A 22,627-nucleotide genomic window follows, 5' to 3' on the forward strand; every position below is an offset into this window, starting at 1 on the left:
TAAGATGCGTGATTGGGCGGCGTCAGGACGAGAGCTGTGCTCTCGGCTCCGTCGAGGCCGTTCGTGGGGCCCGATATTTGAATACCAGAATCGACCAATGTCAACGTTCTCATTCCTCAAGTGGTACATCTGACACCCGCTGCGGCGGGGACAAACGTGTATTAGGTATCAGCTGTTGCTGAAGGAAGAAGTAATGTGAGAAGACTTTCAGATTATCATTTGAGAAACGTTCACTTATGATACACGCCGGAAGAGTTGGTTTATGCATTATACATTCCAGAGCGTGTATGCTTGCTAGTACTTCTCAGATGCTTATCAGCCGAGTGTGCGTACATTTGAATTGAGATAGAGATGAGACTGTATTCTTTTCGATGTGTACTCAGTAACGAGCAGTCGTTCCCAGAGATGTAGCTCGTTGCTTGTCGGAAACCATGGGTCATTTTGCTGAGGACGACAAGTATACAAATCACCGGCGGGTTCATTGGACGGCGGTTCTATACACCGCGAGTGTATATTGAGATTAGCAAGTCCGTGGTGTACGCTAGCAGGTGGGACACATTCTAGTCCTGTGCTACTACCAGAGACGCTAATGTAGCCTGAGCCTGTACCACCTATCAAAACACCCGTCAGATCATGTGCTTGACAAGAAGAGTCACCGCAGCTCACCTCCAATACCTGAACCACCTCTAATCTCCGGCGCGCGGCCGCAAGCCAGTCAGATAGAAGCACCTTTGCTGTCCCCTGCAACTGATTGAGCTCACGAGCAGCGCTGTCCAAATCTTTCTCGTTCAGGTAGTACTCTGCGCGCGCTAGCACACTGAGCACGTCCGAGCCCGGAACAAGGCCTTGTCTCCGGAAAGTGAATGTCGATACTAGATGCGATGCGAGGTGAGAAAGGACACCAGCATTCTGGTCCGGCACCAGCGCTACGCTTGACACCGCCGGTACGACAGATGTCGTGAACCATGTTGCAAGGTCTGCGAGCGGTTCGACGCCAACGTCCGGCACGTCCGATGCCTCGAGGGTTTCGAGCACCGACGAAACGATCGGATCCTCGCGCGCCGCAGCGATATGGCGGAGGATACGAAGTTCCTCGCGGAATGGCTTGCGCACGGACGCATCAACATTGTGGTTGAGCGCGCGGAGTGCAGACCACAGCGCGTGTATCCGGATGTTTTCGTCAAGATAGGCTGAGTTGTCGAGGGCAATGCGCTCTAGGCGCTTCAAGTTCGTTGCGAGCTCGTCCAGCTTCGCCAAACGACCGCCGCGCTCCTGCTCGACACGGACCTTGATGTCGCGGATCCACCGGCGCTGAAGCTCAATGCCTTGCGCAATGACCTCTTCCTTCAAGCTATGATTGAAAAACTCATCAGAGCAAGTATACTGGGAGTTTCTGTGTGCACACACCGCTCGTTGATGATCTCGCTTTGGGTCTGCAGCTCGCGGTTGAGCTTCTCCCGATAGGCTTGCACGAATTTCACTCTCTCCTCCTCAAAGAACTTCCTGAAATCTTGCTCTTGACTGTCTAGCTTGTCCTGTGCCTCCATCTCCAGCTCGAGCAGCTTGATCGTATACTCGCGCGTCTGATCGTCCAGCTTGGTTTCGAGCTTCTGGCGTTCCTCCTCCTTCACTTGGTCAATGCGAGACGCGAGGACGGTGAGATCAACCTTCGCGCTGTCGAGAATATCTCGAGCCTTATCAGCGGCAGCAGGATTGGCATTCAGGTACGAAGCGAGGTCGTCGATGACGGATGCAAGCTGCGAAATAATAGGTTCCGACGCACTGAACTCAGATACAGCAGGCGCAACAAGCGGCAGAGGAGGCAGGGTTGGCTTCTCCTCGACAGGCTCTGGCGGGGGAGCGGCCTTCTTTGGCGGCGCAGGGCGGGAGAAACCCGGTGGAGGCTCAAAGCCAAGAGGAAGAGGGATATCGTACACATTGCTCTTGGCCAAGCCTTCCTTCGCGTCATTGTCGCGCGGAGGAACACTGTCGGATGCCACGGACGGGTGTTCAGGTGTTATGGTCGTTGTCGGGAGCGTGTCGACTGGCTTGCCCGTAAGGGCGGCCTCTGCGCGACGAACGAGCTCCTCAACACCCTCTGAGAACTGAATGGATTGGTGCTTTGCGACAGCGACAGCTTTCGAGCCCTCTCCGTCGTTCTTCTTGACGCCCGTCTTCAGCGAACCGGCTACGGACCGCAGTTTATCCTTGGAGTCCTGAATGCGATCCTTCGACGCTCCCGCGGTGTGGATGACGACTTCCCTCGTCTTGTCATACGCATCCCTAGCCTTCTCGAGAGCAGTGGGCGTGCTGACGCCGTCCCGCGAGCCCGTGACGAGCCCCTGCAGATATTCCGCAGCACTCTTGCTCGAGACTATGATTTTCTGAAGGGTGAGAGTGTCCCAGTCGTGATCTTCACCATACTGGATGACCGCCGAGCCGAGCGGCACCTTCTCGACGAAAACGTCATAGTATGGGGGATACTTGAACGCGACGAACGCGCTACCCACGTAGAACGTCGCGGTCGCAGCAGAAGTGTAGAATACGAGTTTGCGAACAATGTGTCTCTTTTTCTTTGGTGCCTGGGCGGGGGTTTCCGTCGCAAACCTCTGGACGGATGGATGTACTTAGCTTGTCGGACGACCGCGAGAGACAAGGATGACTTACGCGACGCGTCACACGGACGGCACCCCTCCCTGACGTCCCGACCGCTCTCGGGGCAGACAGCGAACGAATCATGCGGGCACGCGGAGCGTTGGGTGTCGACGCCGCCGCTAGCGTACACGGTGTAGAGTACACTCGTCGGACGAGCTCGGGTGTCGGGTATCTTCTGGAAATTGACCTTTCTGGTAATACAAGGGGTTATCTAGGATGAAATAAGGCACGATCACAGACTGATTAACATGTTTGGCATTTGCACTCTGACCTTCCTACTTGCCCAGATATCCATGGATGTGAAGAACGTACCTTGCAACAATAATGTTGACGGCTGGGCCTTTTCGAAGCGAGATAGTTAGAGTAAGATGACTTGGGACCGGAAAACGGTGATGGGGACTGATTTCCCATAGCAGAGGGTGGCATAACGATCTAAAGCAGACATAGAACTAATGCGCAGACACCACAAGGGGTTGAGAACTCGAGCCTTGCATGTTCTCGACCGTATCGGGAAATATCGCAGCCATAATAGGTAAGTCAACGACATCGTCTTGGCATAATAGCGCGCGACGTTGAACCTTTTGCAGTGTCTCCATCTCAGCGTTCTTACGCAGTTGTGTCATGATAGCAGGATAGCCCTTTACAGTAATTAGCCGCTTGTGATGGCGTAGTCTGAAGCATACTGGGCTGCCGCGTGCTAGTGAATACTACAATGTTCGCTTGGAACACTCGTGCAGTACTAGTAATAGCATCAGCCTGAGACGTTTCGGGTGCATTTAGCAGCACAATGTGTAGCACTGACATGTGACCAATTCAGGAGGTCTCGCACTTAATATATGTATAACTCGAGCCTTGTCGAACGAGAACGTCTCTATTGGACTGTCCTGAACGGATCCAGTCGTTTCGAGCAGAAAGCTTCAACAGAGTGACTAAGGGCAACACAATACTGGTGCCATCGCCCAATCAACAGCTTTACATTCCTCAAATGGCCATCCTCCACACCAATCGGCATACGCGCATTACGCCGCTGCTCGTTCCACCTCGCGATGCTTGCACCACTCGCTATCACTATATAAAGCTCGTCTGCCCTCCGTATCCACCAGTCTACAACTACCCCACACACTCGAACAACATGTCTGTGAGTAGCTCACCTTCCATGTCCAAGTCTTATTCGAATGGACCGCTCATGCTGATGCTGGTTTGGGACATAGGACACAGTCAAGTGCGCTAACGTCCAGGCCAACGGCGGGTCCTGCAGCTACCCGGCATGCAACTGTGCTGAGCCACCCAAGAGCAAGTAATTGTTCTCGGTTCGTTATCCTTAGTACATTCCTTCACGTTGTGTCAATGCTGACCAGATATATTATTCAGCTGTCTCTCGACGAGCACGGAGCAGTTGCTGTATTTTCTTGTATTATTGTATTTTTGAATGCAAAAGGCCTATTTCATGTGAGAGACTCGTGAATGCCTGAGTATATCTATACCTACGACGTGGGTGCTCGAAACATCATCGTGACAGAGCCTGGCTCAACAACGGTCCTCGAACTTGACATACGAGTTCTGTTCGTCGACGTCGCTGGCTCGTGTCTTACTAGACCACAATGTCATAAGGCATGATTACGATCAACATTGCGATCATCGGCCAGTGCTTGAGTTCCCTGATTCCCTGAAACAGGGTGACTCCCAGTCACATAGCGAGTCTGCTCATGAAGCATAACCGAGGTTGCACTGACCATGGAATATGTTCCGCAGTGTGAGACTAAACACCTGGATTGAAGTCCTCAATACGACATTACATTCGTTACCATATATGATCTCTTATAATGTCACCGACGTACCGCAGGTGAATAAAGCATCCTGAACTAGTCAGTATAAATACCCGGCATGCCTTGCTAAGTAGAAGGGTACGCCAAGTCATACATGAGGTTCATAGGCGTGTTCTTCCAGTGAATGTCAACGTCTATCCGCACAGGCTTGCCTCGTCGAACAATCAATTCACCCTCCTCTGGCAGCTTGATATAGCCGTCATAGTTTTCCACGAGGTGCTTGATTGGTTCGAGGACTTGCACGACACGTAAGACGAGGACGCGTCTTCCAGCATGTTTTTCGAGAGGCGAACGCTCAAAACGCAAAAGGAGTTTCCCTGTTTTGCCATAAAGCGTGAACATGGTATCCATAAAGGCGGGTTTGGGCTCTGTACGTACCCGCATAGGGCAGGAAGGGTCGCATGCCTTCTCTGCGATCGTACCAAAAACCATTTACGGAAAGGCGGCAGAAGGAATCATCTGGCGTCCAATACCAGAGTGTAACCTCCGTATGCGACAACTCTACCGTAAACGGATCTTCAATGCTGTACAGAAATTGCTGAGACCCCACAGGCGCGTTGTAAAACGGCTGGATGTGACAACATCATACGCAGCCAGGTGACGTGGATCAAGGGTTCTGATGCTATTTGTGAACTGGGGGATGCGCGCTCCCGCCAAGGTCCCCGCGGTGTCCTCTGTTGTTCGAGAGGCCTGGTGAAGAATTTCATTGTTTGATTTAATGAGCTTGTAACATATCATCAGTAACTCACGCTATCGCTTGTAGAATAAGGCCGTCCTGATCCATCAATAGGTCTCCGTGTTGGTGATAACCGCGACGCTACTAGGGACAGAGATGTATGGAGGAGAGGAGCCCTCGAGGTGCAAGTGGCACGGGTGATATGGGCAGCACACATTTTGATAGACAGCCTGAGTATAATGCTCAATCTATGCGGGTATAGACCCGATGAAGGTAAGATATATCAGTTTTCAGGCAGATTGCGTCCAAGGTCACGACAGGTAAATTGAGTCTTGGAGGAAGAACGACGAAACAATGCGTCCGCAGGATAATTGCTTTTAAAAGCTAACGGCCGGTGTCAAACGGCCACTGGCGCCAGTATGAGGTTGTTTGTTCTTGTTGCATTCGCAAGGCGATAGCGTTAGCGCCAATAACCTAAGGCTTGTTGTGAGCCAAATAAAAACAAATAGGACACCGCGACTCTCTCTCCGGCGCCTACTGGTCTGTGCTAATCCCTCGATTTGATGTTAGCAAGAGCATGTCCATCCCCGTTCGATCTGCATAGCTGTATGCATGGACTACTTACGGCCTGTCCGTCTTGTATTCACCATTAAGCGAATTCGAGTGAGTACCGTTTAGGTGTAACGGATCAATATGTCAGCCCCACATCAGTCACCTTGGTGTCAAGACCGCGTTCTTCTCACCGCGCACGACCGAACGGAATATGCGCACGCCCTGCTGTTCATACTGGTGATCTGATTCTCAAGGCATGCTAATATGCAACGGCGCGCACACACGTCGGGGCACACGTGTGTACCAGACACGGTCATGTGCGCGACGCGACCCGGAGACGCGTGTGCTGGAGCAACTCGGTAGGCCGGAGCGTCATAGGTAGGCGTCATAGCGTGCAGCCCCCAATAATTGGACATTGGTGGCTGGCAACTGGTTCCGCCAAGGGGTAGGGAGCGGAGAATGACGCACAGGTGGAGTCTTCCAGCCTCCCGTCTCGCTATCTGTGGCTGACCGTGAATACCGTGTAGAGATGTACTGCGCTTATAGCGCGCCTGCTTTCTTTTATAGCCCCCGCAGGCTCCACTTTGTCTTCGTTCCGCCTCTCTTGGCCTCCTCCTCAAGTCGTCGTTATGGGTCTCCTCAACCGTAGAAGAAAGACACCCCCTCAAGATGAAGAGTCTGCTCCTGCTGACAACTCCGGTGCAAATCGCGCATCTGCAGGTAGTGGGGACGGAACAGTCGACAACGCCAAGGAGGCGCCGAACGGTGCGCCCTCTCCTCTCACAGACCAATCCGCCGATACAACGGTCACGCCTGCAGCGTATGAGGGCAATGAGTATGACGTGCTCCTCCAATTCGCCACCGACGAGGCTGCAAAGCTTGAGCGCGGCGCAGATGACGAAGACAAGGAAGACGAGGGCGAGACGACGCGACCTTGGTATGCGCCGTGGAAACGCGTGAAGAAGGAGAGCAAGAAGGAAAAGAAGGTGCCTCCAGACTGGCTCAAAACGGACATGCTCCAGGGTCTCCCGTCCGGCCAAGAAATCGAAAAGCGGAGAGCGGTATCTGGTTGGAATGAGTTGCAGAGGTACGCCTCTCACGCTGTTTCATATGCACTGTCGTGCTGATGGCTCGAACAGCCAAAACGAGAATCAGTTCCTCAAGTTCATTTCGTATTTCCGCGGCCCAATTCTATACGTCATGGAGCTTGCTGTCTGCCTGTCTGCCGGCTTGCGCGACTGGATAGACTTTGGTGTCATCGTGCGTGTCTGTCACTTTAGGCATTGATCGCTGTCTCATAGCGCGCCAGATCGGTATCCTGTTCTTGAACGCCGGCGTGGGCTGGTATCAGGAGAAGTATGTTTAGAGTACAATTTGGTGCTGCCTTCCTGATCCAACGTTGTGCAGGCAAGCGGGAGACATTGTTGCACAGCTTAAGGCAGGCATCGCGATGAAAGCTTGGGTCATACGCGACGGACGCGAGCAGGAGATTGAGGCGCGAGAACTCGTTCCCGGCGACGTCGTGAGTACATCCCTTACTGCAGTCCTAACTGTATTCTCAGGCATGCTTTTGTGTAGATCATATTAGAAGAAGGCAGCACAATTCCAGCAGATGCCAAGGTACACGCGTGTCTCCCGTTCCCCCGATCGTGCGCTGATCATTCGCGTCATAGATCATTGCGGACTACAATGACAAGAAGGGTGATTCAAACCCAATCCTCGAGAAGCGCGCGCGGCGCGACTCGCAGTCCTCTCAGAACTCGCAGAGGTCTGGTATGGAGAAAGGTCCGTCGGTGGCCAGCGTCGATCAGAGCGCGATCACGGGCGAGTCGCTCGCGGTAGACAAGTTCGTTGGTGATGTCGCATATTACACATGTGGTGTCAAGCGCGGGAAGGTGTACGCGGTGGTCGTTGCGAGCGCACCGCTGAGCTTTGTCGGGCGCACGGCAAGTTTGGTCATGTGTATGTATCTGTTCGTTTTGTGGACCCACGCGTGTCCTTGTGCTGGAGATGTTGATCTGTGCGTCAGCTTCCAACGAGCGCGGACATTTCCAGATCGTGCTGGGAGGCATTGGCACAGCGCTGCTCGTCATCGTCATCGTCTTCATCTTCATTGTTTGGATCGGTGGGTTCTTCAGGTATGTGTCTTCGTGAGTTCACCAGCTCGTGACAGCTAAAGCACAGTGACATAGGCACCTGGGTATAGCGTCTCCGGCGCAGAATAACCTCCTGGTGTATGCGTTGATTTTCTTCGTAAGTTGGAGGGCGTGTACATGAGCAGATAGTAGTGCTGAGTATCCGTCATGCAGATCATTGGTGTACCTGTCGGTCTGCCATGCGTCACGACCACTACAATGGCTGTCGGTGCTGCATATCTTGCGAAGCGCAAGGCTATTGTGCAGAAGCTCACCGCGATTGAGTCGCTCGCTGGTGAATAATATGTGTGATTGGTGGAGAAACGCATACAAATAGCTGATATCTCTACAGGCGTGGACATGTTGTGCTCTGACAAGACAGGAACACTGACCGCTAACAAGCTTTCGCTCAACGAACCATTCATCGCACCGGACGTAGACCCTAACTGGTTTATGGCGGTGGGTATTGCCGCTCCTGAACTTCAAAGCCATTGACTGACACGTTTTTATCATCAGGTTGCCGTGCTATCGTCATCGCACAACATCAAGTCACTCGACCCCATTGACAGGGTGACCATCATCGGCCTGAAGGACTACCCTGGCGCCCAGGAGATCCTGCGCAAAGGGTGGATCACGCACAAGTTCACGCCATTTGATCCCGTCTCGAAGCGCATTATGGCAGAGGTGGAGTGCGACGGGAAGCATTATACGTGCGCGAAGGGCGCCCCCAATGCGTAAGTGCCGTGCTCCTTTGTGTTAGCTGGGGTGCCAGTATGCTGATAGTACCGGCGCACTTACCACAGGATACTGAGACTGCATGATTTCGACCCAGACACTGTGGAGAAGTACCGCTCGCAGGCACAGGAGTTCGCCCAACGGGGCTTCCGATCACTTGGCGTCGCAATCAAGGAAGGCGACGAGCAATGGCAACTACTCGGGATGTTGGCGATGTTTGACCCGCCCCGCGCTGACACTGCCGAAGTATGTCAGAGTACCTGTTCGTTCCTTTCGCAGCTGAAGCGTGCTGACGCGATTGATGACGCTCGTAGACGATCCGCGAGGCGATCGACCTCGGAATACACATCAAGATGCTGACTGGAGATGCTGTCGCAATCGCGATCGAGACGTGCAAGCAACTCTCGCTGGGCACGAACGTGTACGACTCGGCACGGCTCATCGGAGGCTCGATGGCAGGCTCGGAGGTGCGCGACTTCATCGAGGCGGCGGATGGGTTTGCGGAGGTATTCCCGGAACACAAGTATCAAGTCGTGTCGATGCTGCAGGAGCGCGGGCATTTGACTGCGATGACAGGCGATGTAAGTAGACATCACTTTTTATAATCAGAGAGGGGAGCTGACAAAGGATGATGCTATAAACAGGGCGTTAGTGCGTATTTCAGATGGCCCCGCTTCTAGATATATCCGCTGACGGAGATGCGCAGACGATGCCCCGTCGTTAAAGAAGGCTGATTGCGGTATTGCCGTGGAGGGCGCGTCCGATGCTGCGCGGACTGCAGCTGACGTTGTTTTCCTCGACGAAGGTCTCAGTACTATCATTACTAGTATCAAGGTCGCACGCCAGATCTTCCACCGTGAGCTTCGTTCGTACCGATCGCTTAGATGGTCACTCATGAGCATGACAGGTATGAAGGCGTACATTGTGTATCGTATTGCGCTTTGTATCCACCTCGAGGTCTACCTGGTATGTGAATGCATTTTTCGGTTTAATCACGAATGCTGATCGATGAACAATAGTGCCTCTCAATGCTCATCCTCAACGAGACCATCCGCGTTGATCTAATTGTCTTCCTTGCCATTTTTGCAGAGTAAGTCTCGCGTGTCTTCATAAATTTGGGACGAGGGCTCATTGGTGATATTCAATTCAGCGTCGCTACCATCGCTATAGCGTATGACAACGCCCCATTTGAGCGGAAGCCGGTAGATTGGCAGCTACCCAAGGTCTGGATAATGTCCACGATCATGGGTTTGATCTTGGCCGGAGGAACCTGGATCATCCGTGGGACTCTCTTCTTGCATGACGGTGGCATCATTCAAAACTTCGGAAGGTGTGTGTTCAGCAATTCATGTGATTGAGCGTCGACCCAACTGTGCTCTGTCCGCAGCGTCCAGGAAATTCTGTTCCTCGAAGTGGCACTAACAGAGTCTTGGGTTATCTTGATCACCCGGATGTCACAAGGACCAGATTCTGGACCTTTCGTGTGGCCGTCATGGCAGCTCCTTGGTGCCATCCTGGGCGTCGACGTCCTCGCCACTTTATTCGCACTCTTTGGATGGATTTCCGGACCCGGTGAACACGGAGGGTGAGGCTTTCGTCGCTGCAGCACTTCCGTCCATTCGCTGATTCATAAATAGTTGGATTGACATCGTGACTGTGGTCAAGATCTGGGCATACTCGTTCGGCGTGACAATCGCGGTCGGCTTTGCATGTGAGCCGATTGTATATCTAGTCATGTTGTCTCAGGCTCATCGCATTTGATAGACTTCTTGTTGAGCAGACTGCCATGGTTGAACAACATTGGTCGGCGTGTGGTGAGTCACACATCTGGGCCCTTTCGTCACGTAAGTTTGAGTGCTCATGTGTCGCCTTATTCTCTTAGCGGAGCAAGAAGGATGCTCGTCTCGAGAACTTCCTCACGGAGATGCAGCGTCTCACCCTGGTGCACGAGCGAGACTCCCATGGCGAGTCGTACTATCGCATCGCTGGTGTGCCCCAAGATGAAAGCGCCAAGGGCGACAGTAAGCCGAAGGAGGAAGTCAAAAAGGAAGTCAAGAAAGAACAACCCACTACAAAGGGCGGGGATACGCAGTCCGCTCGCGGCCAGGCGCAGAAGACGGGTAAGAGCACACCTAGCGACACACAGGAGAAGAGCCCGCAACCTGAATCGACTCAGGCGACGGAGGGAGGGGCGGGGAACGATCATGACAACGATATACACGACGAAGCACGAAGCACATGAAGCCGCTACGGCTAGATAGACTTGATGCTTTTGCGGACATAATGGTTAGCTGTGACCGGCTGTGCTATACCCGATTTTACAAGTAAAGTATTGTTGCTGTAATCTTGTAGTACTTTACAATGGACAAGAGTCATACTTGAGCTTAGTCCAAGAACAATCCCCCTTACCCTGAATACAATGACCTTCCCTGCATGTTCCAAAAAGCGATGATTGCTCGTCTTATGCCCACTGGCTGGATTGAACAACCGACCTCACCATTACGAGTGGCGCGCTCTACCACTGAGCTAAACGGGCTTTATGCAGCGGTTATGGGAGATATCATTGGCCTAAAAGCGGACATTGATCTGTTGATCCACGGTGACGCTGTAGTGACGCGGCGCCTACTCGACTGTCAAGCCTCTGACTTCATCCACTGCAGCACACGCCCCTGTATTCCACCATATAAATCAAAATGTCATTCGTTGCCAACGGCCCCCCCCCTGACCCCTTCTGCCAACGATGCCTGGCCAACTCATTTCCCAACCCAATCCCCCTCCAGATCCCTCTCTCCTACCCGATTCTCTCCTCGAATATCGCGTCCAGCTAGACACGAATGGCATTCTCTCCCCCGATGACCTCGAGGCAGTTATCCAATTTAAACGCGCCGCCAACTACATTGCAGCAGGTACGCTCGTAGTCTCATATACTTTGTCTGCAATAAGTCACGTCGTCTTTAGCAATGATATTCTTGAAGGAGAATGTTCTTCTTGAGCGTCCTATAACCCCGGACGATATCAAGCCTCGCCTACTTGGACACTGGGGGACCTGCCCTGGGCTTGTTCTTGTCTATGCCCATATGAACCGGATTATCCGCAACACTAACATCGACGCGCTCTACGTTGTTGGCCCCGGCCATGGTGCTCCCGGTATACTGTCTTGCCTCTGGCTCGAGGAATCTCTCGCGACATTCTGGCCACGCAACACGCGTGACAAGAAGGGCCTGCACAATTTGATTTCGGGTTTCAGCGCTCCTGGTGGTTTCCCGAGGTACGATTTGCCCAGCCCAAACATGTGACCACAGTATAGTCTTGTACGGGCGCATATATGCACCTGGATTCCATTTGTTGAGGCCACTGATACCGAAACAAAGCGAGGAGACTGGGCCATGCCCGTTAAGACGGCTTGTTGAATGCTCATTGAGGTGTCCCAACCATATTGATGTGCTATTGGCGCCGTGCGAGTGGTCACTGACACTCTGCTTGCAGTCATATCAATGCAGAGACTCCTGGGTCTATCCACGAGGGCGGCGAGCTCGGATATGCACTCGCAGTATCCTTCGGAGCCGTCATGGACAACCCTGATTTGATCTGCATTTGCGTGGTAGGCGACGGGGAAGCAGAGTCTGGCCCGACTGCTGCGTAGGTACCTTTCTCTAAGTAGCCATTCTGTCGCTCATGCTCTCACAGTGCGTGGCACGGATATAAGTACATCGATCCTGCTGAATCCGGTGCGATCTTGCCGATCGTGCATGTCAATGGGTTTAAGATCTCGGAGCGTACAATTTACGGCACAATGGACGACAAGGAACTCGTCGCTCTGTTCGCGGGGTACGGATACCAGGTGCGCTTCGTCGAAGACCTGCCGCATATCGACGAGGACATGGCCGCGTCGCTGCAATGGGCACTCGGCGAGATCCATAAAATCCAGGACGCTGCGCGCAACGGAAGGCCGATTGTGAAGCCACGATGGCCGGTGCTGATCCTGCGCACGCCGAAGGGCTGGTCAGGCCCTAAGGAGATTCATGGCGAGTTTATTGAAGGCTCGTTCCACGCACACCAGGTACCACTGCCAAAGGCAAAGACAGATAAAGAGGAGTTACAGGCGCTGCAAGCCTGGCTCGAGTCGTACAAACCGAAAGAACTGTTCGACGCGGAGGGCAGGCCGAACAAGAAGATCCTGTCGATTATACCGGAGGTGAGCCGGCTTATACCCCCCCATTTATGCATACTAAAGTATACGACAGAGGCAGGAAAAGAAGCTAGGACAGAGGAAAGAAGCATATGCCGCGTACACACCCCTGGATGTCCCTGCCTGGAAGCCCTTCGGTGTTGAAAAGGGGACAGAGGCGAGTTGCATGAAGACTATCGGTGAATTCTTGTACCAGGTTATCGAGCAGTACGTCGTCTCCTTCGCTACAACGGTTTCAGATACTGATCGTCGACTAGGAACGCGCATACATTCCGCATATTTTCCCCGGACGAACTTGTGTCGAATAAGTTGGATGCTGTTCTGCGGCACAGCGGGCGCAACATGCAATGGGACGTTGCCTCACGCGCGAATGGCGGGCGCGTGATCGAAATTCTCTCTGAGCACACCTGCCAGGGTATGCTGCAAGGGTACACGCTCACCGGGCGTACAGGGTTGTTCCCAAGCTACGAAGCATTCCTGGGGATCATCCACACGATGATGGTGCAGTACAGCAAGTTCGTGAAGATGGCGCGTGAGACACCGTGGCGTCAGCCAGTCGGCTCGCTGAACTACATCGAGACAAGCACGTGGGCACGCCAGGAGCACAACGGGTTCTCGCACCAGAATCCGTCGTTCATTGGCGCGGTGCTGAACTTGAAGCCCACGATCGCGCGGGTGTACCTCCCACCAGATGCGAACTGCTTCTTGTCGACGGTCGCGCATTGTCTTAGGGCGAAGAACTACGTGAACTTGATGGTCGGAAGTAAGCAGCCGACGCCGGTGTGGCTGAGTCCTGACGAGGCGGACAGGGTACGCGGATGTTCTCCAACGATTGATCAGCAGAAAGACTGACAACTCATGACTCTGTAGCACTGTATTGCAGGCGCATCCGTCTGGAAGTTTGCGAGCGTCGACGACGGTACCGACCCAGACGTTGTGCTTGTCGGAATCGGGGTCGAAGTGACCTTCGAGGTCATTGCAGCGGCAGCCATGCTTCGTCGTCGGTTACCCCATATGCGCGTACGCGTCGTCAACGTCACAGACTTGATGATCCTCGAGCCATATGGCGCGCATCCGCATGCGTTGAGTCAGGCCAACTTTGTGGGGCTATTCACAAATGACCGTCCCATCCACTTCAATTACCACGGGTACCCGGGTGAGCTCAAGGTGCGTCCGATTGCAGCGTATATGATTGGTTCCGCGCTAATTGAATTGGCTGCAGTCACTGTTGTTTGGTCGGCCTAATTTGGATCGTGTCACTATCGAAGGGTACGTACATCTGCGGCATTGCGAGTTCAAACTATATTGATCATGAGCCCATAGCTACGGCGAGGAGGGCACTACCACTTCACCTTTCTCGATGATGCTGCTGAACCACACGTCTCGGTACCACGTCGCTGTACACGCAGTGAAAGGCGCGGCACTCAGGAACCCCAGGGTGGCGATCGACCTGCATGAGGTCGTCAGCGAAATGCTGCATCAAGCAGAGAAGGACAAGGAGTACGTATTGAGACATGGTGCTGACCGTGAGGGGACGTTCGACGTCCCCACCTTCGAGTGACTGCGCAATCAGAAATCACTGTATGATTATGTCATAATGTTGTCTCATGGAAGTTGGCACCTTTGTGATGCATAGCCTTGTTTCCCTACCCCAGATGATCTGTACTTTATACAATGAACGTCACGTAAACGATTTAATCAAAATGGCCAATAGCGAAACGATTGATCGTAATATGACACAAGACGTTCGATGCACCTAGGCTAAGGCTGTGACGGCAGTGCTCTATATGTGACATCGACATTCGACCTGAACGAGATGCGAATCCGGTATGAGCCTTCGATTACATGGGGTACACACTGGACGTACAATAAGATGCCGCGTGAAGCCAATTTCGGCATCTTCGAGCAGAGTGTCTGATGCCACTCGCTCGCAACCAGTTTCTCGGCGGCTGGGAGCAACCAGAGCTTGAAATGGACCTCTTGTAGCTTCGAAAATTGTTTCGTTGCTAGCAGCGCGTCAACCGAGGAGCAAATATCAGGGGTCAGGATGTTCTCCGACAGCCTGGACAGGGCCGTCCCGTATCGAGCATCGATGAGGAATACGATGTTGCGGAAATCGGCAGAATTAATCTGGGTTAACATAGGAATAATCCAGGTGTAGTCCACATCCTCAATGAGACGCATCTTGAGATGGAGCGCGAGAAGACCCGTGTTGTGTGTGAGGTCCGCGGGAGGTTGGGTAAGGGCATCCGAACGGACTATACCTTCTTCGGCATGGATCCCAGAATCGTCCGAGTTGGCGGACTTGAGCGCCGAGCCCACGACCGTGATATCCAACACTCGGAGCGCTGCGCCGGCAGCGGATAGCAGATCTTGCAAACCGTCAGTTCGCGCGCTCAGGACCGGCCTCGGGTAGCCCAGCAACATCTCTCTGAGCTGCGAAGCGATCCTGCTCTGGACGAAGAAGTCCACAACATCCGGGACCCCGCTACCATTGAAGGATACATGGACGATATTGGTTCGAGGCGCGTAGAAAGTACGGGAATTGAAGGGCCGTTTCAGGAAGGTAAGGTCGAAGGTCGCGATAGCGGAGAGATTTGGCAGTGAACAAACAAGGCGACCGAACACGTCTACGGACGAGAAGACGCTGCTGTACAGGGTAAGCTGGGTGACTGATGTGAATGCAGATAGATGTAGGAAGATTTGGGGATGAAAGGTGGCTGGCTGCCAGTCCGCGTATGTGATGCCGATTTGTCGCAGATTCGGTAGCCTTCGTGCGAGCATAGCCGCAAAGGTTCCAAACTCTGGGATAGGTTTGTGCTGGCCGCCGGGGTGCTGGCCACCTTTGAAAAGGACCTGCAACAGCGCCTTCCCATGGATGGGGCTTGTCTTGACGAGCTCCGCCAGTCGTACAACACGCTTTTGCTCTCTGAGGAAGACGCGGCGAAAATAATGGTAGCGACTTCTGGGGAACCAGGCTTTGCAGACAAGCGTGCAATTCTTGAGAGCTTGTGATAGCATCGCATACGCCAGATGGTCAATTACGCACTCCCAGACCTCCGTCGGTAGAACAGGTAGTGACATGAAGTTGGATCTATGTGCTCGTAGCTCGACAACGACTGTGTATCAAGTAGTCATATTCTATAATCGAGCCCATGGCCAATTAGCAGGAATCCAGCCCAGAGCGGTCATAAACTCACTAGACTTGCAGGCCCCGATGGGAGACAACGATGTGGGCAAAGATCGATAGGTGAAAGACTGACTGGGCTGTCCATTTATCCATTGACTCTGGACCTGAGCCAAGCCTTTGGGTGACAGCGTCGCGTAACTGCAATCTGATACACGAGTCGCACAGCACTGGTTTAGACTAGCAATCCGCTGGCCGGCATCTGGCCCACTGGAGCCCGAGCAGGTTTGAAGGAAGCGTCTGCCTTGCTCTCAAGAGACTAGCTAGTAAGTGCTCGGAACAAAACCTAGCACTGGGTGAATTGCCATGTACTGTTGTCTTATCGCGCCCGGGGAAGGCCACCAATCCGCAGCCAAAGATGACGTCGAGGAACCCGTTACGCCATCGGTATCCAGTTTGTTGCCTCAGTTTGCAAGTCACCGATCGAGCGATTCTTCCTCTCTCCCGGGCAGTGGGAGCCTTCAAGTTCTACTCGATGTTCGAAGTCTGGAACATGTTTCCAGTACGGGCCACAGGCCCACAGCGGCGGGCGTCATGCTTAGTTTGGCAATGTCTTGCGATCGTATAGACATCCTTATGCAATGTCTCGTAGTATGATGGTACGGGCAAGCGCTGTATTCAGGTACGGACCCAACCCGGAACTTTATCTTGCCTCCTTCCCTCACGTGCATACGACGCGCTTGTGGCGCAGACGCTGACTCGGTCGCGTTCGCCGTTCACCGCTAATATACGACGATCCTCAAACAAGCTCCTCGAATCTTAGCCCACTTCAATTGACACCGACGACTTCGAGATGGTACGCGAAACAGTCCGGAATAAAGCTAAGGCTATCAGTAGGGGCGGTGGATCCTCCCAGGCCAAGCCACCAGTGACCGCCTCATCCCACGCGTCTTCGCTTTCTGCAAACAACAAAGGCCAATTGGACAAGATTGCAGAGTGGATAAAATGCACTGGTGGACCAGATATTAGTCATGATGATACGGATAGACTATGCAAGGGTCCTCTCGCCGATGCTTTGCGTTTCATGGCTGAACATATGAAGGGACGCTCGAATGTAGAGGCACAGCGAGTAGCAATTGACCAGTGAGGATTGATTGAATACTGTATTACTTGACTACTCCTGATTCAAGTATCTATTAGAATGCGGCAGAGCAGCCGGCTGAGAGCACAGTTATCGCACGACTCCGTGTTCATAGAGACGAAGAGTGCTACTTCGCGACTGACTAGTGCACAGCAAGAACATCTCACTATCAAAGTCGAACTTGAAGATCGAATGAGAAGTCTGTCAGAAAGTCGTGAGTATCTCGCTGTATCTCGATGCATCATTCTCAGGACCTACGCTATAGAAAGAGAAGTGGACCGCCTGCAGGCCACGGCACAGACAAAGCGACTAGCAATTAATCTTTTGGAATCTCTTAATGAGAAGGAATCCAAACGTATGGCAAGGATTAGAGCCGCCACTACCCTCATTGAGCGACTCGAGTAGGTGGCATTCGCGCGTTATATATACATTGTCCCCTACTGAATCATCATTGGCGACAGAAGCAACACCCCTTCGCATAATGTATTCGTCCATCATGTCCAGTCGTATGACATTGCGCTCATACTTTCTGCATAGGCTCATGACACACTGGTGGTCGATCTTCCTCAGGTTTCTCCAATATCAACGCGCGTTGATTCTACCAAAGACGTACTAGCGGTAAGAAGCGCCATCATCCGCGGTGTATCTTTGACCAACATCGTCTCAGGCTCTACATTCGTACCACATTCGTTCAGTCCGCTTCGGATCAACACCAAGAAAGACTCGACGGGATGCTGAGTGTAATGAGGCGAACAGCCGAGAACGCCTGCGCACAGCTATTGTATCAGCTACAGGCCGATCTGAGGACGACCCCCGAGTAGTCGAGTTATTGTGCGTGAGGAACCCGATCTTACAAAATTAGTCTGCGGCCTTTTGATTACGGACTCACCCCATACACAGCGAGCGATTTTCACAAGCTGCACAGCGCCGTGCCGCGAGCTACCTGCGATACCGATCCCCACTCCCCCTGAATCCAGAAAGGATCACGTCTGAAGGCCTAGACGCAGTTTCGAGACGACTGGCAAGCACCCAACCAGCTTGCTAGACACAAATGGCTGCTCATTATGCTTTGTAGGCCGAAAAGGAAGCGTCGTTGCAGCGCTTGTCAGACCAATCCTTGGAACTGGTACACTCTTGTGCAGGATTAATCCAACATGTGCGCTAGCTGGTGCTATCGCCTCTCCCGAGCTGACTACACGCGCACATGGTCCAGGTCTCCATCTTCAATGATATCACGAGCCCTGAACTTTGTGAATGTCTGCGCAAGGAATCGTCTGAAGCAGAGGGATATGTGGATGCCCTGCGCCTGTCAATCACGGGATATGCAGATGGTAACGTACGGGATCTCCAGGACGGTAGTGTTATTCTCCGACGAGGAAAGGTACGTGTCTTCTTGTTCCGTGATAACTGTTATTCAGGATACCCTATCAAGGCATGGCAGCAGTCATTAGTTGACGTACGGACCAACATGGTGGAAGGTTCTTACATTGCTTCGTTCATGGTTAACCGCACGATTCAATTAACGGCGTTCACTTTTATCAGCGCATGAGAAGGAACTACTCGTCCAAAACGCTGTCATCTTCGCGCCTGCACAACATCCGAACTCGGGGAAGCTCCTAGGTAGACTATCTTCATCCGAATCAAGTGTTTTTGTCAGCATACTGATGTCTAAGCAGAATCATATCGTAAATCTGCCAGAGGAACCGAGGAGCAATTGACCACGATGTTAGCGCGTAAACTAGAAAAGTCGCACACAGGGGATACCTTGCAGACAGAAATCGAGCGACTCGTGAAGGAAGTAGGCATAGTGGGTGTCCTATCTGGGTCCACTGGCTGACTTGATATAATGCTTATGCTTTATCTACGCGACGGAGATCACTATCTACGCCGGTACACAGCTGGCACGACTGTAGGTCTAGAGTTGAACGAGGTGCTTGTTTGAGTCAGCTGCATAGTCATGCAGCGTTATAGCTGTTACCGGAGCACCGCCGTGACAACTTATTGAACGTGCACTAGCAAAGCACGCGGGGGAGACAAAACCCCGGCTCTAGGCCATGACTAAGAGAATGGACAGGATGAGCGTCGAGGTCGAGGTCCAAGTGGCTTTAGGCAGGACTGCAATCGCGATAGACTCGGATCAACCGCATTCTAGATTCAACACGGTCGTTCTAAGTTCCTCATTCAAGACATTACATGACTAGGATATCGATTGATACGTGCGTGGATATTCGGCTACATCGTGAGCATCGACGACAAAGAACCCGGACTCACATAACAGCAAAGCGTCGTGACGGTCGTGCCTAAGAAGAATACACCGGCTCCCAGTAAGTTAGATAGATCTCAATCGGCCCCGGCGGGTCGGCATTATAACACATGGGTATCGTAGGGCCGCAAGCGCAGGGCGCGGGCACTGCAGTGCAGCGTACCGGATACATTTCAGACTGCCGCGACCTTTTCGCTTGCACCGTCCTTCTCTGATGCGTCGCCGTCGGAAAAGGTGGTGGATTCGTCGGTGAGGCCGAGACCCATCTGCGAGGTGTCGTAGCCGTTGGCCTCGAGGTACTCGCGGAACTGTAAGCAGGGATCAGTGTGTGCGACATGGAGAGAGCCTGTGAACGCACCAGGCGGTCTTCCTCAGCCATGCCGTCGTGAGTGAGGGGCTTGATCAGCACAAGGGTGATGAATGCACTCAGGACGGCCAAACCTGTCGCCAGTCCGGCGCGTCAGCGGTCCTAATACAAAATACAGATCGGCGGAGCACGTACCACTGGCGATCCAGAAGGGTCCAGTGTTGCCAATGTTCGGGTTGTTGCCTCCGTATCTGCTCTGGAAGTCTAAATAACAATCGACTCATCAACAGACACATTTTTGGAAGGCTTCCTCCGACGCCAACTCACCATTGACGATATCCGGGAACACTTGAGGGTGAGGAGGTGTCAATCAGCCAGACTGAAGCAGCCTATGCAGGCCAGGGGAGCTTACCATAGGTACCGACAAACGCGCCGACCTTGCCGATTGCTGCAGCAATTCCGTAGAATTTACCACGGATAGCGGTAGGACCCGTCTTCGCGGCGAGCATACCAAGACAGTTGCCGGGGCCTACGACACAGACCGTTAAGTTAGCGCATGATCGCCAGTCAACACGACCGCAATACGCACCAACTTCACCGAAGCTCAAGAAGATACCGTAGAGCACGGCAAACGCGGCAATATGTTTAGTCAGCCTGCGAGAGACAGGAGCGTGAGAAGTATGCGGACGGTGTGGCAGGGACGGAGGCGTACTGCGTATAGAGGGCGCTCATGATGAAACCAATGATAGCCTGAGCCATGAGACCGAGGATCTACAATGGTGGGACATGTGTCAAAATCAAGCCGATGCATTGTCCATTATATAGCATTTTACCATAGTGTGCTTGGGGCCGAGGTAGTCGACCAGGAGGGCGCCGCCGATGGTTCCTGCGTGGCAGTGTTAGTCAAGGGGCACGTTTCGTACCGTAAGTATCCTTATTTACCTGGCATGTAGAACAGGCTGAGATTCGGCGTCAGTGTTAGAGAAACACGCGCATAAACACGCGGAACGCACTTGATAACGGTATTCCAGCCAAACACGATGCTGAGCGCAGAGGAGTTGCCCGTGATCCTGTATTAGACGAAAGCTCAGCAAGGGTGCGGAGATAGGCTTATTGACGAATATTTACGTGTCCACAACGGTCGACGAGTAGATGCTGAACGGGTAGCTGTATCGCAAGTCCCATCAGTGACGCTACGCTAGCACTCGGTCGTTGGCTACTGACGTGATGAAATCGTAGATGAACCACGTTATGCAAATCGCGAAGAGATTCCGCCAGTAGCGCTTAATGATCAACCAGTATGGCGTGCGCGCGCGGGCCATCGAGTCCTTGCGGAAGCGCGTCGGCTCTTGCATGTTCAGTCGCCAGATGAAGACAGCTACAGCAGGGATGACGCCGAGGCCAAGCGAGAGGCGCCACACGGCGCGGAGATGGTGCTCGCCGAAACTGCGAATGAAACCCCGTTAGACGCACAATTACAGAGTGACGGGGATGCCAGAGCGTACATCCAGTAGAGCACGAGGGGGACAAAGGCCGCGACGACGAAGCCGAAATCGATCATCGTGTCTATAAGCAAGTAGAGGTGAGCGGCAGCGCATATAGTCAGGTATTTGGAGGACTACTGACTCGTGGCCAGTGCGAACCACCGATGCTGCGCGTTCTTTCCGATCCCAGGCTCTTCTGACTGCTCAGAGGCAGCGACAGACCCGCAAGGATATTCCGCGCCAATACCAATCCCGAGGAGGAAACTAACGGAACGATGTCAAAAAGCATTCACGTGGAAGGACTGGGCATACTCACCGCATCGCGCTCAACATGGAAAGGAGGCCGCCGATGCTGTGATGTGCACCGCTGGACGCAGCGGAGAGACCAGAGAATAATGCGACAATGGCGGCAGCGGTCATCTGGTAGCGCGTTGTCAGAATTAGGGTCGCATGAGCTGCAGGCAAGATGCTCGCACCATGCCAGATTTGCGTCCAAAGCGGTCAGACAAGTAGCCGAAGGTAAGCATTCCGACGATTGTGCCGGCGAATGCTGTACTATTGACGATATTGCTGTAGTTATGTTTGGACACCTCGTCCGCGCCGTATGTGCGTTTGAGGACTAATGACGTGTGAGTTGGAAGCGCTTGAACGGACAGTAGGGGCTGTAAAAAAAAAAAACAGCAGACACGGGTACTAACGTGTGTTCACTGCATACAATCGCGTGGGCGTCAGCAAAAGTCTTTACCACCGGTCCGAGCACACATACCACTTCCGATGATCCCATTGGCGTACCCTGTAGAAGACTGTGTGGGTAAAGAAAGTAGGCATTCAACGGATGGTGCTGACCGTCCGAAAACAGAGCAGTCCCGCAGCTGAAAAAGCGAATGTGGACGTCAGTCGCGTGCACACCTGCTCGGGGCCGAAGTACGTACGCAAAAATAAGGGACACCTGGGAGAGACCTTTCTTGGGCGTAGTCGCAGCCATTGCTCGTTCTCTGGTCGACGCTCACAGTAAAGGGAGGAAGACGGGGCTGATGGTGGGCAGCGGGGGTGTGGCGGGGCAAGGCATATTTATGCGCGATAGGCTCGGAGGGGGAGCTGTCTGATGCTCCGGGGTATCAGGCGTCTGTTTCTATTGATGGCCCTGTGCTTTCGCCAAATGTGGCATATCTACTCGCGCACGTTCGCGGACTCCGCGCGCCATCATGTTCCTTGCTACCTCGCCGCCGCCCATCTGCCCGACACGACAGCACCTTGTATAATAGCCTCCTACACGCTGCGCATCTCTGAGTCTCTTCTTGCACGAGCCAACTACGAAACCTTTACCCTGACGTCGTGCGCCCAGAAAATGCCGCTCGATTGTCCACCGCGTGCTGCTCGATCACCCGATTACGCACTTTTCTATCAACTCTTAGAACCCGGTGGAAATTCGCCAGCTCACTGCTGCGCTCAGCTCTGGGTCCCTCTTCGCCGCTGCTACTCTCGACAAAAGGTCTTTAGAATGCAGAAGGGACGCGCGAATGTGTTTATTTCAGGC

The 22,627-nt window shown here is 53.1% G+C and overlaps 7 protein-coding genes and 1 non-coding gene across 8 annotated transcripts; 3 read left to right on the plus strand and 5 right to left on the minus strand.

Moving 5' to 3' along the window:
• Positions 1-560: 560 nt before the first annotated feature.
• On the minus strand, positions 561-2,739 carry POSPLADRAFT_1155954 (hypothetical protein; the record flags this gene model as incomplete). Its single annotated transcript, XM_024487012.1, has 4 exons — positions 561-611; positions 667-1,351; positions 1,408-2,609; positions 2,668-2,739. 4 exons carry the CDS (start codon positions 2,737-2,739, stop codon positions 561-563), a joined length of 2,010 nt encoding a protein of 669 aa, XP_024334519.1.
• A 1,808-nt stretch (positions 2,740-4,547) lies between these two features.
• On the minus strand, positions 4,548-4,884 carry POSPLADRAFT_1061407 (hypothetical protein; the record flags this gene model as incomplete). Its single annotated transcript, XM_024481374.1, has 2 exons — positions 4,548-4,798; positions 4,860-4,884. 2 exons carry the CDS (start codon positions 4,882-4,884, stop codon positions 4,548-4,550), a joined length of 276 nt encoding a protein of 91 aa, XP_024334520.1.
• Positions 4,885-6,338: 1,454 nt separating this feature from the next.
• POSPLADRAFT_1036766 (hypothetical protein) lies at positions 6,339-10,821 on the plus strand (the record flags this gene model as incomplete). Its single annotated transcript, XM_024477169.1, has 23 exons — positions 6,339-6,474; positions 6,529-6,796; positions 6,849-6,969; positions 7,019-7,065; positions 7,117-7,231; positions 7,288-7,329; positions 7,383-7,671; positions 7,739-7,847; positions 7,902-7,962; positions 8,019-8,139; positions 8,182-8,303; positions 8,361-8,578; positions 8,648-8,825; positions 8,894-9,160; positions 9,224-9,230; positions 9,286-9,435; positions 9,487-9,545; positions 9,599-9,669; positions 9,730-9,909; positions 9,967-10,164; positions 10,217-10,290; positions 10,344-10,393; positions 10,462-10,821. The coding sequence occupies 23 exons, from the start codon at positions 6,339-6,341 to the stop codon at positions 10,819-10,821; spliced, it is 3,243 nt and encodes a 1,080-aa protein (XP_024334521.1).
• Positions 10,822-11,043: 222 nt separating this feature from the next.
• On the minus strand, positions 11,044-11,115 carry POSPLADRAFT_t156. Its single transcript has one exon. It is a non-coding gene; the product is annotated as a tRNA-Thr (tRNA).
• Positions 11,116-11,319: 204 nt separating this feature from the next.
• Positions 11,320-14,329, plus strand: POSPLADRAFT_1049932 (hypothetical protein; the record flags this gene model as incomplete). Its single annotated transcript, XM_024479877.1, has 9 exons — positions 11,320-11,485; positions 11,538-11,847; positions 12,066-12,218; positions 12,267-12,774; positions 12,824-12,975; positions 13,026-13,578; positions 13,639-13,935; positions 13,991-14,037; positions 14,092-14,329. 9 exons carry the CDS (start codon positions 11,320-11,322, stop codon positions 14,327-14,329), a joined length of 2,424 nt encoding a protein of 807 aa, XP_024334522.1.
• Positions 14,330-15,201: 872 nt separating this feature from the next.
• POSPLADRAFT_1185707 (hypothetical protein) lies at positions 15,202-15,995 on the minus strand (the record flags this gene model as incomplete). Its single annotated transcript, XM_024489171.1, has 2 exons — positions 15,969-15,995; positions 15,202-15,909 (listed from the first exon to the last, which is right to left on the minus strand). A coding segment is annotated over exon 2 (651 nt), but the record flags the coding sequence as incomplete, so codon positions are not given.
• Positions 15,996-16,979: 984 nt separating this feature from the next.
• Positions 16,980-18,873, plus strand: POSPLADRAFT_1049933 (hypothetical protein; the record flags this gene model as incomplete). The annotated part of the gene is made up of 11 exons (XM_024479878.1): positions 16,980-17,038; positions 17,183-17,250; positions 17,302-17,437; positions 17,653-17,654; positions 17,732-17,867; positions 17,937-18,042; positions 18,112-18,192; positions 18,250-18,417; positions 18,469-18,514; positions 18,579-18,656; positions 18,713-18,873. 11 exons carry the CDS (start codon positions 16,980-16,982, stop codon positions 18,871-18,873), a joined length of 1,041 nt encoding a protein of 346 aa, XP_024334524.1.
• A 291-nt stretch (positions 18,874-19,164) lies between these two features.
• POSPLADRAFT_1185708 (hypothetical protein) lies at positions 19,165-22,112 on the minus strand. Its single transcript, XM_024489172.1, has 20 exons — positions 22,023-22,112; positions 21,937-21,962; positions 21,857-21,883; positions 21,789-21,797; positions 21,567-21,709; positions 21,407-21,510; positions 21,233-21,354; positions 21,112-21,172; positions 20,831-21,052; positions 20,735-20,773; positions 20,620-20,676; positions 20,549-20,565; positions 20,440-20,492; positions 20,319-20,377; positions 20,196-20,260; positions 20,019-20,135; positions 19,934-19,954; positions 19,802-19,870; positions 19,658-19,740; positions 19,165-19,607 (listed from the first exon to the last, which is right to left on the minus strand). The coding sequence occupies exons 1-20, from the start codon at positions 22,073-22,075 to the stop codon at positions 19,473-19,475; spliced, it is 1,482 nt and encodes a 493-aa protein (XP_024334525.1). The 5' UTR covers positions 22,076-22,112; the 3' UTR covers positions 19,165-19,472.
• Positions 22,113-22,627: the final 515 nt, after the last annotated feature.

The sequence above is a fragment of the Postia placenta genome (genome assembly GCF_002117355.1).
Source record: "Postia placenta MAD-698-R-SB12 unplaced genomic scaffold POSPLAscaffold_17, whole genome shotgun sequence".
In the NCBI taxonomy this organism is placed as follows: domain Eukaryota; kingdom Fungi; phylum Basidiomycota; class Agaricomycetes; order Polyporales; family Adustoporiaceae; genus Rhodonia; species Rhodonia placenta.